This window comes from Bos mutus, chromosome 12 (assembly GCF_027580195.1).
Source record: "Bos mutus isolate GX-2022 chromosome 12, NWIPB_WYAK_1.1, whole genome shotgun sequence".
In the NCBI taxonomy this organism is placed as follows: domain Eukaryota; kingdom Metazoa; phylum Chordata; class Mammalia; order Artiodactyla; family Bovidae; genus Bos; species Bos mutus.
The window spans coordinates 72,219,282-72,235,861 of record NC_091628.1 but is presented as its reverse complement, the minus strand read 5'-3'; the positions used below and the strand labels follow the sequence as shown (position 1 = coordinate 72,235,861).

At 53.2% G+C, this 16,580-nt stretch overlaps 1 protein-coding gene and 1 long non-coding RNA gene across 2 annotated transcripts in view; one reads left to right on the top strand and one right to left on the bottom strand.

Moving 5' to 3' along the window:
* COL4A2 (collagen type IV alpha 2 chain) overlaps positions 1-16,580 on the top strand; it is a 159,603-nt gene that overhangs the window by 38,514 nt on the left and 104,509 nt on the right. Inside the window, exon 4 of the mRNA XM_070380741.1 lies at positions 9,815-9,895. Within this exon, the coding sequence (XP_070236842.1) occupies positions 9,815-9,895 (81 nt within the window). The remainder of the gene's footprint in view (positions 1-9,814; positions 9,896-16,580) is intronic.
* On the bottom strand, positions 1,421-5,766 carry LOC138990231 (uncharacterized). Its single transcript, XR_011466349.1, has 3 exons — positions 5,658-5,766; positions 1,758-2,842; positions 1,421-1,558 (listed from the first exon to the last, which is right to left on the bottom strand). It is a non-coding gene; the product is annotated as an uncharacterized lncRNA (long non-coding RNA).

Genomic DNA, 16,580 nt, shown 5'->3' with positions numbered 1-16,580 from the left:
AGTCCCACGTTACGCTGTAGCAGAAACACCCGTATGTACAAAGAATGGGCAGGGCCGAGGTGAAATCTGCAGGAGCTTGACTTCCTTGACCCAGAGGGCGAGTGGCTGGTGTGTTCAAGGGAGCGGGTTTCAGCTCTGCGGATGGCGAGGCCAAGGCAGGAGGGAGAGAATTCCGGGCCGAAGGCACGTTCCCAGGGAGGATGGGCTCCCAGAGGTGCTCACGCTCAGGCGCTGGAGATCCTTGACATTCCACTGCTGTGTGGAGATGTTTTACGAAGCACTCGGCTGGAGCTGAGTGAGGGAACAGGGGACGGAGGGGCGGGATGCACGCCGCTCGGTCTCGGACGCAGCTCAGCTGGTCCAGGGCAGAGCAGGGAGTCGGGAGCAGAGGACGTGGAGACAGAGCGTGCTATCTTGTCACCGGAGCATCGGGTGGGCTGGAAACCAGAGGGTTAACCACAGAAGGACGCACGCGCCCACTCTGCCCCTTGCTCTGGTCTAAGTGTTTGTGCCGCCCCCTGAGGTCCTAACCCCAGGGTGGTGGTATTAGGAGGTGAGGCCTTCAGGAGGGCATCCCACGATGGAGACGAATGTCCTTAACAGAAGAGGCCCACAGAGCTCTCAGGCCCCACCCGGCCACGTAAGGATCTGGCAAGAAGCCGGCTGTGGGTAAAACAGGCACCCTATCGCCCCTTGATCCTGGACTTCCAGCCTCGAGCGCCGGGATAAATACAGTACTGCTGGTTATAAGCTGCCCAGGCTGGTGTTCTGTTGGAGCAGCCGTGAGTGAACACGGGGCATGAGTGATTAATAAAAGCGAGAATGGTGACTACCTGTATTAAGGATGGAGGGAGGGGGACTTCCAGAAATTGGTCTACTGACGGACCCACCAAGGAAACCCAAACAGCAGGCAAATGATTTCAAACAGAAGCGTCGATCTGCCTGGGCTCATGTGTGCATGTGTGTGTGTGTGCGCGCACGCTCCTGCACACCAACTCCTGCAAGGTGGCTGGCGTGCACACGGGCTCTCACATTATGCACACTTGTGGCAGCATCACAGAGGCATCAGGAAAACGGGCTTTAGTGATGAGTGAACAGACACCGAGACACAGCCAGCCTGCCTGAGTCGTTGGTCAGACTGGCATTGCCCCGGCCACTGTGACCACAGTGATGGTGGCCAAGGGGAAGATAAGGGGGACTGAGAGTGGGGTTGGCGATGAGGGGCTTCTGTGGAAGCCTGGATGACCTGTTTCAAACACTGGACGAGAAAAAGATCCCATTCTCACAGTCCCATTTTGAGACTGTTTCATCCAGTAAGTCAACATCTAGGGAAGCCCAGGCACACGGAGGTTCAAGAGCAACTTTTGGAATCAAGGGAATGAGCTCTGGTTCAACGTAGAATTGAGCCGTAGATTCATAAACATGTCTGAGACACAAGGAAAATAAATCGGATGTCGTAGGAGCTGAGACCGTGGCTGCAGCAGAGTGCTGGTGACGGATTCCAGAGCGTGGACAGGACGCAGATGTGAACGGGGGCCGGAGCTCTGATGAGCGGGACCTGGTGATGGGAAGAAGCACTTTAGAGTGGAGGCAACCCGTGCTCCCGCGGGACCTCCTTCCTGCCTCCAGGCGGGGTCAGCCCCATTTGCAGAGCCCTTCCTGGCCCCCACCCACTCCTGAGGCTGCCGGTCGAGCCCACTGCCCAGCCCAGCCCAGCCTGTGCCATCCCTGGTTCCTGACCACGGCAGCATGTTCACCTTCCATGTCCCTGGCGCTTCTATGCGTGCATATCCAGTTGCTGGGCAAGGATGAGTCATCTCCGGGTCTGCACCGGGATGGAGGAGCCGCAGGGAAGCCTGGACTCGAGTCGGGTGAAGCCGATGTGAGAGGGAAGCGGGAGGGACGCTTCTGGACGGAGCGGCCGGCATGGACACCTGCAGCGCCTCCCACCCGGGCCCCCAGCAGAGGCGACACGCGGGGCCCCTCCATCCTGTCTTGGGAGAGGAGGGGAGGCCGGGGGACAGAGGGAGTGTGATGGGAGACGCCCTCGCTCGGCCAGGCGGCCCGCTTGCCTTCACCTGCAGCGGGCCCACCTGCACTCTGAGATCATTCTGGCCCCGGGCAAGGTGTTTCTCAGGGAGCCTTGGCTGCTCCACACTCCCATGCCACCGTCTGGGGCTCCGAGCCAGCAGCAGGGCCTGCACCTCATCTCCATGACCCCTTGGTGTGAGGGCGCCAGCGGCCTCAGCCCTGACGTCACCCCACAGGTCCGGGCGGCCCTGCCAGCCCCATCCTGCGTTGGGGAGGGGGCAGAAGAGAGGGGGCCGCCCCGCCTGGACTCCGCCCGGGCCCTCTTCTGACAATGCCGGTTGTCTGCTTCCCGCGCTTCCTCACCCCCAGGGCAGTGGCTGTCCTCAGCCTGCTCTCAGCATCACCGGCACAAGCGGTGTCCTTGGGGAGCGTGTTCTGGCCTTTGGTCTGCCAGCCACGCCTCTGTCTTGTCCAGTTCCAGAGATGCTGCTGGGGTCTCTGCGTTAGCCCTGCTGGTCGGCCCCCGACCCCAGCATTAAAGCTCAGCTGCCTCTGCTGTGCTGTTGACTGGTGCTGTTGTTTACTCCCTCGGTTGTGTCCAACTCTGCCACCCCATGGACCGTGGCCTACCAGGCTCCTCTGTCCACAGGATTCTCCAGGCAAGAATTCTGGACTGGGTTGCCATTTCCTCCTCCAGGGGATCTTCCCAACCCGAGCATGGAACCCACGTCTCTTACATTGGCAGGCGGATTCTGGGAAGCACACTCACTGTCTTACTGATGGCAAGTTCTATTAGGAAAACACACCTCGCCTGAGTCAGAAAGAGGAAGAAAGAGGAGGTGGAGAAGTTGGCTGGTCATGCTCAGGAAAGCGTCTGAGTGTGCGGGTTTGGGTAGAAGCTCAGGCGGCTTGCTGCTGTGACGCGGGCAAGGGCCTCCAGCGCTCCCCCTCCCAGGCCTGCCAGCCCTGTGGAAGGAGCAGCGGCCTCCGCAGATGCCCACACACCCGGGCGAGCCTAAGTGAGCACAGGTAGGCCTGACGACTGCATCCTGAAAGGCCTGTGCCCAGCGTCTCCCCTTGGACTGCCGTCATCCTGTCTGGTTCCCTGTTCCCGTCGCAGCATCCTCCCCTACTTCAATGTTCAGTCACTTAGTCATGTCTGACTCTGCAACCCCATGGACTCCAGCACGCCAGGCCTCCCTGTCCATCACCAACTCCCGGAGCTTGCTCAAACTTATTTCCATTGAGTTGGTAATGCCATCCAACCGTCTCACCCTCTGTCGTCTCCTTCTCCTCCTGCCTCCAATCTTTCCCAGCATCAGGGTCTTTTCCAGTGAGTCGGCTCTTCACATCAGGTGGACAAAGGACTGGAGCTTCAGCTTCAGCATCAGCCCTCCCCTGTTGCCTCCCCCAGACCCCCCAGCCCAGGAGGAGGGATCCCACCGCACTCCTGGTACTCAATCAGAGCCCACTGGGGCGGCTCATCTAAATGGGTGACCCCTCTGTCCGTCAGGTACTCCGCTGCTTTCGGCTGGTGGCAATCTTAGGGCCATTCTAGAGTCACCACGTTTATTCTAGGCGCCCCTGAAAGTTTGGACAAAGGCAGCCGGACTCCCTGGACTTCCCGCCCAGCCTACAGCAGAGGAGCATTTTGCTGTGTGGAGTGGCTGTGTTCCACACTTCCTCTGCCATATACCCTGTCTTTCTAATACTATGTTGGAATGATTTCCTTAATTTCTAAAGCTGCATGTGCGGAAATGGCTTATATTTCCTGTTTTGATAAAGTAATAGAACTTTACTGGGAACTGTGTTCCCAAGTTGGCTTTCTCCCTGTCGGCCTCTTTTTGGATTAGAAGGATAATTTTAGAAAGTTCAGCTTGCCTGGACTTGTGGCAAAGACAAAGACTCGTATACATTTTTTTTTACCTAAAATGTGAAAGACGATTACTTTTTAACAAAAAGGAATGTTTGTCTTTTCTGTCGGTTAGAATGGGTTATTCAATAGCGCTCCATACAGGAAGCTCTGGGTGCGTGCTGGGGGCAATCAAATGGTAAAATATCTGTAAATTCCCTCCAGATTTGCACTTTTTGGCTGGAGGTAGGTTGGCTTAAAAAGGCTTTCTTGGACAAAACGTTTCTTGGAACATGTGGAGGACAGAATATTCTTTGTTTGGGGACAAATGAGTTTTGTTCTCGCATCTTCATATAAATTTGATTAATACTCATTTCTTCTGTGCAAGTTGAGAACAATGGTGAGCATTTTTTCTTTCATCTGTACGTATGGCATCGACTTTAAAGAGCGTCCCGTCTGCGGACAGCAGGGTGCACGTCCGTGGAGTCTTTGATACACACGGGTGGTTCACACGGGTGGTTGAGAAATAGCTGGTCTGAAAGAGCCTAGTCACTTGTGTGTTTTATTTTCTGGCGTTCGAGTGGTTGTTCAAGCCTATTTTAAGTGCCCTAAATACCTGGCATCGGGGGGCGCGGCGCTGGGCTCTTCTGTGTATGTTGGAAGTGGGGCTGTTCCCCAGATACCGCCACAGGGGCACCTACTGTTCACCAGGCTGCCAAGGAAGCGCTCTTCCTCTCTGCTCAGTCCTGCGCAATCCCTGATGAAGGCAGCGTGATACTGGCTTCTCCTGATGCCAGTAGATTGCTCTGACAGGAGGCAGGGCCAGCCGCAATTGGGACCGGGTGTTCCCTTAATCCTGCAGCTGCCACTCTGGATCTCCACTCCGACTCTTCCCCGCATTCCAGTTATAAACGGCAGAGCCATCTCTGCTGGAAGCCAGGGAGCCGGTGGCTCAAGGCAAGAAATTCCCTCCTCGAATCTGATAGATGCCTGGTTCAGGAAGCTAGAACCTGGCTTTGCTTAGAACATTCCATGACTTCTGTTCTCTCAGACACAAAAGCTTCCCCGGGAATCTCAACCATGCATCTAGGGGTGAGCTGGCTGTCTCTCAGATGAACTAAAGCCCATGCAAATAGATGTATTTTTAAATCATTCTACAGTGTAGTGATGCCAAGATTCAGACAAGGCTCCAAAGAAAAGAATTCCCATGTAAAAAGCTCACTAAGAAATCTCTTGTTCAGAGCTCTCCATGTTGCCCTGGAAACCATCTGTTACATTCCGTTTGGGTAGAATATGATACAAGGTCTCTAGAGAATGTATCTTATGCCTTTACATTGCCAGTTGGCTCTTAAGCGATCCAAGTCATTTCCAATTCCTTGAATTTCTAATCAGCACAGCAATGCTGGCTACCAATTCAGGACAGCACAAAATTCAGCAAAAAAAAAAAGAGAGAGAGAGAGAGAGAAAGTCTCAAAAGGATGTTTTCACTAAGGAAAAAGGAACTGAAATTTGTGGCCCTGTGGTTGATTCTAAGCTCGAACTGAGTCCTGAGTGCTCAGAGCCACGCTGAGCACGCCCCAGGTGGCAGGAGTCGAAAGATGTCGAGGGCTGGCACGTGTCTAGGATGGTCATGCCTGGGTCCGCCTTAGGCAGGGCCCTGGGGACCCTGCAGGAAAGTTTCTGCTCCACTGAAGAGATGGCTCAGTGGTTCGCATTGTCTCATTGTCTCCAAGCAGATCCCCTTTCTCAGAGCCAGCCCATCATCCCTGCTTACCTGGAAGCCCTGTTGGAACCCTGGGCCGGGGTCTGCAGTCCTGAGCGGCTCCGGCGCGAGGGCGGTGCCGATGTGGCATCCACACAGCAGGGGGGAGTAGCGAGGGCCCAGAGGGAGCCGCGGTTTATCCCGCGTGGAGGGACTGCCTCTTTGACGCCGTGTCCGAGCCTCCCCTCAATCAACCAATCCGTCCTCCCTGCCCCCCTTCTTCCTTGCCAGCACAGGTTTTGTTCCCAACTGTCGAAAGGAGATTACCTGCCCTTCATCTCCTCCAGATGCAGCGCAGAGATGTTCCTGGTTTACTGGGCTCTTTACGTTCAGGCTGCTTCTCTCTGACTTCCCCAAACTTATAATTCACTTTCATCTTTCAAAACCACATCCATTAGCCCCGAAGCACTTTTTGAGATGTCAAGATTGGACTCAAACACTCTCCAAGGTTGGGAGTCCTCGCAGCATCAGTGGTTCCATTGGTCCGTGAGCTCTTGCCTGCCCTGGGATGAAGGACATTCACAACAGGGTGAGCGTTTGGCCAGCTCTGCTGAGTAGACGCAGCTGGTCCAGGGCAGGGGCTCTCCAGGAGCTTCCAGGCCCTGGAGCTGCGTCTCCCCCTGAGATGCTGGGTGACCTGCAGGGGGCTCAGGGAGCCCTGCTGCTGGAGTATTGCTCTGCACCAAGTGACCGGTGGGGACCGAGGTGGGAAACTAACAAGCAGTGGACTGATGTTTCGGAGCCAGCTTGGCCCTGACGGGTGGAAGCGCGCTGTCCTAGAGACTCCGAAGTTGAAGGTCTGGACGGGTCTAGCTTGTCATCTGCGAGGGTGGTGGGCAGACTCTTGAGGTGAGTGTAGGTGGGGAGGAAGCACATCATCTCTATTAAGGCGCTGGCAAGAGGACCCTGATGTGTCTTCGAGTTGTGCTGAGTCACGGAATCGGGGCTGGACGTAAGGGCTTGGCTTGGGCAGCGGTTGGTCTGAGCTTTTGTTCTCCTGTTGCGGGGTGGGCACCTGGGGCTGGAACACGGACACACAGCTCTTCACACACTCCTCATCTGAGAGCCTCAGGACGGCGTTTGTGTCTTGAGAATGTTCCAGAGCCCAGGTCCTCTCCAGAGAATGCCGAGGCTCAGCCTGAGACTTGTTCAGCCTCTAAGAGACGTCTGGAGCACGTGCCCTGCCCTACAGAAGTAAATACTTCTGTTCATCCTGGAGATCTGACATTCCAGAAGGTGGTGCTTAGGGCTCTTGTTGCTGCTGGAATTCTTAAGAGCCCCTCTGTGGGGTGTGTGAGACGCTGATGGAAACTCACACAGACACACACACAAACAGACATACACACACACACACACCAACATACACATGAGGGCTGAAATTTTCAGGTGGAGGGCTACCTCTCAACAGTGCCTCCCCCACATCCTGAGTCAGGGTATCTGAGCCCTGGGGTCATGGCTGAGAAGTATGGAGACTGGGAATCTTCAGGCCTGCAAGCCTTGTTCCCAAGGCAGAAAGCACTGTTGAATTTTGAGCAGGTTATGAGCGCATTTCTATAACTAAATCCAGGGCATATCCTAGAGCTAGAACAGAAAGTCTGTTAGGTCGATTTGAAGCCATTAAAATCGTTTCAACCATTGATTTATATATAGGGATTTGGCAAATGGCTTTAAAATCAAAATTAAAAATAACATGTGAAACCCCAGATGGGGAATAGGAGTGTATGCTTCTCACTTCAGCCTGAGGTGTCTCCCTACCCTTTCCAAGCAACTGGTAAGTGAATTATGATTGTGTGAGCCGAGTTCGCCTTGCCCGCACGCCTATTCACGTCCCGGTCATGCAGAGGACAAAGTCCAGCGCGGTGCATCCAGGCTCCTCGCTTCGGTGCTCAGGATAATCCGCACACCAACGGCTTGCCCGCAGCTGGATGTATAAACACCAAATATCCAGGGTCGGGCGGTTTTAAGATGAGCCCCACTGTAGTTAAGCACTGAAGCCACACAAAAATGGGCAGATACCTAACATCGCATTTGGAGGGCGTGAAAGGACTTTATCCATGTTTGTGCGTGTGAGCTAAGTCGCTGCAGTCGTATCCAACTCGTTGCGACCCCATGATTGTAGCCCACCAGGCTCCTCCGTTCACGGAATTCTCAAGGCAAGAGTACTGGAGTGGGTGGCCATGTCCTCCTCCAGGGGATCTTCCAGACCCAGGGATCGAACCCTCGTCTCCTGCATTGGAAGGCACGCTCTTTACCACTAGCACCACCGGGGAAGCCCCTTACCATTCCCATTTGCTCTTATGCTCTCCCATCGCCTGACTCAGCTCAGAAGGATACCAAGAGTCTCAGAAGACTTTAGAGGTGCTGGTTTCTGTAAAGAGTTTGAGATCTTCAGATTTTTTTTTTTCAGTTCTTCAAAGTAGTGACAGATGCAGCTGATATTAGATTAGGGAAAGAATAAAAACAACAAATGTGAAACTCTCCAATACTACCCCTCCATAGAAAGTACTTAGCAAAGGGGTGTATCCTGTCTACAGAAAGGACACTGCATCTCTGATGAGGTCGATGATGCTCCTGCCAGGCAGCGTGGAGTCAAAGCTCACTTGTGCCCCCCAGCATTGACCGACCAGGAGGCTTGTGCTGGCAGGAGGTGTCGAGGCGGCCAGGCAGCCCCATCCGCATCTCCCCGCAAACCCTGGGGAGCTGGGAGAATGCTGACCAATGTGTTAGCCCAAAAACCAGACAGAAGAACTCCCCAAGGGACCCCTGTTTCGTCACTGAGACTCAACTCGGAAGGGGAGGAGCTGCCCTGGTGAAATGCGATGCTGTTGAACTGGAGCGGTTTCTGTAGTCGGGGCGTTGCTTGCACCATTAGGTCTGGCCGAGTGCTCACCAGGGCTCACTGCACCCAGGGTCCCCTCTGGATCGGCTCCCTGCGGGCTCCGGACCACCTGGTCAAGAGTGAGGAGCCAGATGGAGGTTCCCCGGGGACCGGCTGCACTAACTCACCTGTGGGGGGTGGGATGGGGCTGCAGGTGGGCAGAGCTGACCAGAGAGGGGAGAAAGAGGACCAAGCTGATTGTCATTTCCGACTCAAAACGCTTAGTATTGTGGACGCTGTCTGAAAGGAGGAGTTCAGACGCGGTCCAGTCTGCACGTCCACCTCGTGCCTGAGACACTGAGACGGAGGCAAGAAATGCCTTCTTCCTCGCTGGGATTGTCTAGCCAGAGAACTCCCCCGTTATCGCTAAAGTCATCAAAGAGTGACATCTCAGGGACTGGCGAAAAGTTCGACGATATCACCCCAACCCAGCTGAATAAACACTTAGGAAAAACCTCACCACCATCCCCGCCCTCTCTGTACCCCAAGTTAGCAGTCTCAGGGAGGGGAAGGGGCGGGGCTTCCCCGTGGGTGGCGGTTCCCTGTGACAGGGGGTGGGGGGGCGGTTCCCTGTGGGGGGTGGTTCCCTCTGATGGGGGGCAGTTCCCTGTGACGGGGAAGGGGGAGGCGGTTCCCTGTGATGGGTGGTGGCTCCCTGTGATGGGGGGAGGCTGTGTCATCCCACCAGCTGTATTTGCAAATTCCACCTCTGGATCAGAAGCCCCCTCCCTGCAACTCAGTGGGTCTGGGCTTTGTCACGAGGCCCTGCAGAGTGCCGCGGGCAGCCACCCTGACCATCCTCCCCAGCCTCGGACGTCTCTCCCAGAACACCTTATCTTAGGCTCACTTCACACAGAATCCCTGGAGAATGTTCTCCTTGACTTTGAGCCCCAGGATGCAGCTTGGCATCTGGCACTTAGTAGGCACTGAAAAAAGGCTAATTCACCCTAGAATGTGCAGCACCAAGGGTGGCCTTGATGTCAGCCGTGGACTTGGGGTGGTGATGGTGCATCGGTGGAGGTTGACCGATTGTAACACTCGGCCCATCTGGTGGGGGGCGTGTTGATAGTTGGGAGGTGCGGGCAGAAGGAGCTGTGCGTGAAACGCCATACCTTTTCTTACTGACCTCAAACTGCTCTAAAAATTAAATTCTGCTTCTTTAAAGACTGAGTGAGTGTTTTGATTGAATAGTTGTTAGGCGTGGAAGGACTGTCAGCAGCTGGCATTCTGGCCTGCGCGGCGATTGGAGGGTAGTAGGTAATGTTCTCTGCTTTCTGCTTCGTTTCTGCAGGGTGTGAAGAAATTGGACGTGCCCTGTGGAGGCAGAGACTGCAGCGGGGGCTGCCAGTGCTACCCCGAGAAAGGAGGGCGGGTAAGTCATGACGCTGCAATAAGTATTGTCTTCGTTTTACTTCCATTTTGTACAGAGTGCTGTATATAACCTGATTAAATCATTTGCATACAATCGTAAGAAATTTAATATAGGTGAGTTCATTTCTATGAAGCAAGCAAGAATAGAATGCAGAATTGAGTCTATATATGCTACTTTCTCAATAAATTGAGAACAGTGTTGGCCTTCTTGAGCATCTTCTCTCTTGCTCATTGTCATAAATACACGTGTGCATATATGTGTACATAATGCAATTATGTTTAACATTTATAGTATATATAAATGTATATTTTGTAAAAATATTGCATAAAAAAAGCTGTTGCATTTATACTCTGATATCTATTTAAACTAGAGGGCGTTGGCATTGAACCACCATGAATATACAGTTGTATTTATACCCTGGTATCTCTTTAAACTAGAGGGTGCTGGCATTGAACCACTGACAATCACTTTGACTTTTGAAATTATCCCACACCTTCCCTGAATGCCCCTTATGTACAGGCACTTCACAGGTAAGTCAGAGAGAAAAGGTCGCCCCGTGTTACCACAACATCCGGCGATGTTTGAAATGTGGGCCTGATACTTTGACATGTTTCATCCAAGTGTTGCTTTGAAAGCTGATATTTGAGTCTCAGCATCGTTGAAGTTAAAGGTTTGCTTATATTCATGTATTAAGACCTCTTTGGTTCGTGGCAGTGTAGGGAGTAGTTTTGCATCTTACGACACAGTCTCTCGAGTCCTTGAGCTTTGGGATAACTCCTTCCCCTCCAGGGCTCACCCTCGTCCCATGTCAGGCAGTGAGAGGCCTGTGGGACTTCCCGCCTGCGTCTCCCTGTCCTTGCTGGAATCGGGACTCATAGCCATCCTCCGGGGTTCCCACTGAGCTTCAGCAAGTTGAACGCTTGCATCAGTGTTTTAAGTCGCCATGCCCCGCCTCACCCACCAGGAGGAAGAGATGACCACCAGATCTGTGGCTGGGTGTCAGGTCCTGCCTCCTTCTGGACCCGAGTCCCCGCCCCAGAAGTCAAATGGTCAAAGGTGTGACGGGCCCCCTTTATAGATGCGGGGAGCTTATGTGCTAACACGCAGCCGACCATTACCTTGGTGGCAATGATCACAGTGGAGGAGTGGTCTGCCCGGAGATCGAAGCTTCCAGGAGTCTCCACGGGCTGGTGCCTGGCATCAGTTTTGCTGTGGTTGCTTCCTCTGCTCTTGGCGGGGACTCCGTGCTTCAGGAGTTGCTTTATCAGCATTTCACAAGGAGAAGTATTTTTAAATATATGGAGGCTGTTCCATGAGACTTAAATTCCCCTGGGGTCCCCGGCTATAGATTTTCCCAGCGATGCTTCCGGAGCAGTGGTGGAAAGCCTGCTTGCAGGCTCTGGCCTCCCCAGCTCAGCTTGCTCAGCCTTATACGGGCACAGAGAAGAGAAACCAGTGCCCTGAGACCGCACATGTCTGTGAGACCTGCCTGTGTCAGAGGGAGCCTGGCTCTGGACCGTTCTTCTCCCTGGGATCCACCAGAGAGAGCCCAGACAGACCAAGTAGAAGGGGACCGGGTCTGCTCCTTCTCACTGTTTGTTATTAGCTAACGTAGAACCAGTATGCGGACAGTGATGCTTTTACAAGAACACTTTTCTCCTGTAAAGATAGTTCCTCTGATCGTTTCCATGTGCGATACCATCTGCACAGCAGCGGATTGTTGAAGGACACCAAGGGTCTCCTCAAAGAGGTCATTAGAAGGGGATTTCTACAGGCCCCCAGGTCTATTCTCATTTCCTAAGTTTACAGCACAGGCGTTATTTCCTGTCACCCCTGATTAAGAAAATGCCTTGAGTCTTTCGCCGCCTTGCCAGAACGCAGAAAGTGACACCTTCTGGTTAATTTCATTAACACGGGTAAGCTAGCATGGGCTTGACTTTAATCTGCAGACACATTATCAAATGAAATCAAATTAAATTGAGACTCAGCAGTTGCCTGGGTAGTTTGTTCAAGAACCAGGGCCAGTGATCTGCCCCTACCCCCACACCAGGATGGCAGGGGTGTTTGGAGTCACGAAGAGAGACCTAGCTCACTTTCTGGCCCACATGGATCCAAACTGGGTGATTCTAACTGAGGCTGCCTGACTGATTCACACGTGCTATTGAATACTGATCAGTAAGGGGATAGGAGTGACTGACAGTAAGAAGCCAGAAAAAAACCCACTGAGAAGAAATCGCTAACCCCATTTATCACTGTCTGCGGGGTAAGCCCAGTGCATTACTGAAGTTATTCATTGTTAGGACAGTCGCATAGACTTTATTAACTCTTTTATGAAAATAGAATGTCTGTGCCCATTCCACAAACCTGGTGGACGTGTATTAAATCTTTGCCAATTAACAGCTCTACCCAGATGGGATTCTGGTGAAAGCAGAGCTATTTCTGCCCTCCTTTTGGGCTGATAGTATTTTTCAGAAGTAACGGGATCCACCAAAATAGCCGTGGGCGGACTCTGGGCTCAGAGAGCCGTCGCAGAGACTGTTCTTTCCCACGTTCTCCCCTGGGGTCCCTCGCCGTCTGTCTTCCCCTCAGTGCCCCCAGAGCAGCCGCGACCACGCCTGGCCGCAGAGCCTGGCTCCCGGAGCTCCGGGCTCGCCCTGCCTTATACGGGCATGGGGTCCAGCTCCTGTGCTCCTCACCATGGTGACAGCCAACACCAGAAACACTCTGTTACTGAATAACTTCGGGACTCCAAACAGAAAGCACAAATGTGCTCTGGATTCTGGCTCCAGCGTTGTTCTCGTGTTACCGAATGAGTAAGCCCTCATTTGCCACATCGAGCCAGGCTGGGGGGTGGGTGGCGGGTCGTCACCAGGGGAGAAGTGTTTCTCACAGACCGAGCCGCCCGCCCCGGGGATCATTCCAGCAAGCCAGTAGCCAGGGCGGGAGGTGGGGGTGGGGCTGAGGCCACCTGTCTGTGCGCCTTGGACTCCCCGGTCAGAGCCGGGGGGCCCTCGGGGGGACCCAGCCTCGTCCTCCTAGGTCACAGGGTAGGACAGTGACAGCCGGCACAGAGGCCCGCTCCACGCTGGGGCCAGAGCAGAGCTTGCGCTCTGAGTTTCGGATGAGTGCCTGTTCAGTGCAGTGACCTGCGTCTGCACGCCTCCTGACCGATGTTACCCTGGGAGGGGGGGCGAGGCCTGCAGGCAGAGAGGAAAAGAGATTTCACTCTCCTGCCTCAAGAGTGGTGGTTCTCAGCCTCTCTTCAGCTGCTTCGTGAATCAGTAAAGCACTTCAAAAAATGAGTTAAGACTGTTGTTATTGGAGAGTTCGTATGTCCAATATTCCTACTAGGTCGTTCAGTCGCCAAGTTCTGTCTGACCCTTCGTGACCCCATGGGCTGCCGCACGCCAGGCTTCTCTGTCCCTCACCATCTCCTGGAGTTTGCCCAAGTTCATGTCCAGGGAATCGGTGATGCCGTGCAACCATCTCATCCTCTGTCGCCCTCTTCTCTTTCTGCCTTCAATCTTTCCCAGCATCAGGGTCTTTTCCAGTGAGTCAGCTGTTCACATTAGGTGGCAAAGTATTGGAGCTTCAGCTCCAGCATCAGTCCTTCCAAAGATTATTCAGGGTTGGTTTTCTTTATGATTGACTGGTTTGGTCTCCTTGCTTTCCAAGGGACTCTTAAGAGTCTTCTCCAGCACCACAGTTCAAACGCATCAATTCTTTGGTGCTCAGCTTTCTTTATAGTCCAACTCTCATATCTGTACATGACTACTGGAAAGACCATTGGAGTAATTAGGAAGTGTTAAATCCTAATCCAGCAACGCTCCACAGGGCACTATATACAAAGTGTTATCGCTCAGTCGTTTCTGACTCTTTGCAACCCTATGGACTATAGCCCCCCAGGCTCAGCTGTCCATGGAATTCTCCAGGCAAGCGTACTGGATTGGATTGTCATTTCCTTGTCCAGGGGATCTTCCCGACCCAGGGATTAAACCCAGGTCTCCCACATCGCAGGCAGGCTCTTTACCATCTAAGCCACAGGGAAGCCCACTATACACAAAGAAAGGCAATAACTAAATTATCAGCCTTCCTTCGTCACTAACGGTCACACGCTCGCCACACCAGAGGTGTCTGGCCCCTGCATCTTTTCTGTTCTTTTTTTAATTGAGGTATATAGTTGGTTCACAGTGATTCAGGCGTACAGCAAAGTGATTTGGTTCTGTGTGTGTGTGTGTGTGTTCTTTTTCAGACTCGTTTCCATGCAGGTTATTACAGGATATTGAGTGTAGCTCCCTGTGCTATGCAGTCTGTCCTTGTTTGTCTTTTTTACACAGAGTGGTGTGTATAAGTTACTTCCAAATTCCAAATTTTTCTTCCCCCACTTTCCCCTTTGGTGACCACAAGCTTGTTCTATGTGTCTGTGTGACTCTGTTTTTCTAAGTAAGTTCATTTGTATCATACTTTAGATTCCATATGTAAGTGATCTTATATATTTGTTTCTGTCTGACTTGATTTAGTATGATCCTCACTAGGCCATCCAGTTACCGCAAATGGAATTCTTTTGCTCTGAGTAATATTCCTTTGTATACATGCACCACATCTTCCTCATCCATTCCTCTGCCGATGGACGTTGGGTTCCATGACTTGGCTATTGTAAACAGTGCTGCAGTGAACACTGGGGTCCAAGTATCCTTTCGGACCACGTTTTTCTCTGGGTGTACGCCCAGGAGTGGGGTTGCTGGATCAGGTGGTGACTCTCATTTTGGTATTTTCAAGGAACCTCCAGACGGCTTTCCATGGTGGCTGCACCAACTTACGTTCCCACCAACAGTGTGGCAGGTTCTGTCTTCTCCTGTTTTCTTTTTCTTCTTTCTGTACACTCGGTGGAGGCTGAAGGCGGTCGAGCTGCAAGCATCAGAGGGCATTTCTGTTACAGAATTCCTGTTGAAGCAGAGTGAGTGTCTCGATGGGATACAAGGCTCCAGAGCACAGGAAACAGGAGAGACAGCAGGTGGGCCCATGATTTAGCCGAAAGAGCCACCTTGGCCTTTGCGCGTTACCTCACTGAAAAGTGCTCAGATTTTTCCACCTGAGGTCAATGTAAATCATTATTTCAGTTACTTAGATTCCTAGCCCCTCAGCCCTATGGTTTTTTACCATAAACTCAGGTAAGATAGGTTATTTCAACTTTTGAACAGCATCCACCTTCACGAGGCACCTGTTTTCCTACGCAATCGAGTGTTGCACAAATTGGTAATCCAAAGACAGATGAAGCCCCTCCCCAGTGTTGGGAATCACTGAGGTGGTTGAACGGCCCTGAAAGCTGCGATGGGACGAGGAGCAGCCACCCTGCGACTGGTCCCAGGGCTGTACCACCAGCCTGAGCCAGGGGCCCGGCATCTCCCCACCCCGTGGAGTTGTCACCCCACGTTCGCCCTCCCTGGGCCTGGCAGCAGGAGCCTTGAGACTGAAACCCCAGCTCCTGGAAGGGTGCGGCTGAGCCCACTCCCTTCAGCAGAGACAGAACCAGCACAAATTAGCCGTTGCATTTTTTTCAAGGAGCTAAGAGTTTCCCACAGTCTGTGGGTCCCTGGACTTGGGTCAAAGTATGAGCAAATAATTCTTAACCTCACAAGATTCCTTAAGTTCAACAATATAAATCAATGTGAAAAGCAGAGAGGAGCGGAGTGAGAGAGGAAGCAGAGTGTGCACAGAACGCTCTCGGAGGTGGGTGGCGGCGGATGGATGGGGTGCGGGGAACGCGGGCCCTCTCGGTGGCCCAGGTGGGTGGCTGTCGCTGGCTTCGGGAGGAGGGGAGGGGGCCTAAGCGGCTCTGAGCCTCAGCAATCGTGGTCTCGCCCTCTCCCAGTTGAGCTGTGGTCTCGCTAACGGGCGGTCTCTCCTGTCGCATGTTGCTGATCAACACCCTCAAACGTGTATAACTGGGATATGGGAAAAAACGGAATTTTTGTTCTTTGAAACAGCTCGATGTAAATTTGAAAACTGGTCAGTCACTGTGGAGCCATGGGGAGGTGCTCAGCGCATAGATCTTCAAGCTGTATATACACACTGTGTGTGGTCCGCCACTGGGGTGGGTTTCCCCCAGCACATGGCCGCCCATCTCGGCTACGCGATGACCCTTGCTCGCGTGGAACACACACACCATGCTGCAGTAGCAGACCGCTTTCCACACCAGCTGCAGCCACTCCGGGCAGGTGCTTGTCAAGGGTCTGCCCCACGGACCTAACAGAGAGCACCCCCCCACCCCCCACCCCACCCCCGTCAGCTGCACTGTCACAGCCCAGAAAGGGCAAGACTGATTCAGAAATAGCAGAAGCCCGCCTGGCTTCTGGGCTTGTGTAACCTTCGTCTGCACATAGCTCTCACCTACTTTCAACATCGTGGGCTTATTTTTAGTGCCTGTCTGGAATGGCAGTGGTTCTGGCTAGCTGGACGCCGCTGTGGCTGCAGCCAGCTCGGTTACTTGACTCCTCTCAGGAAAGGCGGCACCGCGGTGGGTCTGGACGATGCCCGCCTGCACACGCGTCGGTGGTGCGCTTCTAACGGGACGTTTTCTTTCATATCTGCCACGGCTCCTTTTAATAATGGAATTTTACATTCTCGCAACCCTCAAAATCTGTATTTTGTGTCATCTGCGCACAAGGCACGTGTCTGGAAGAAG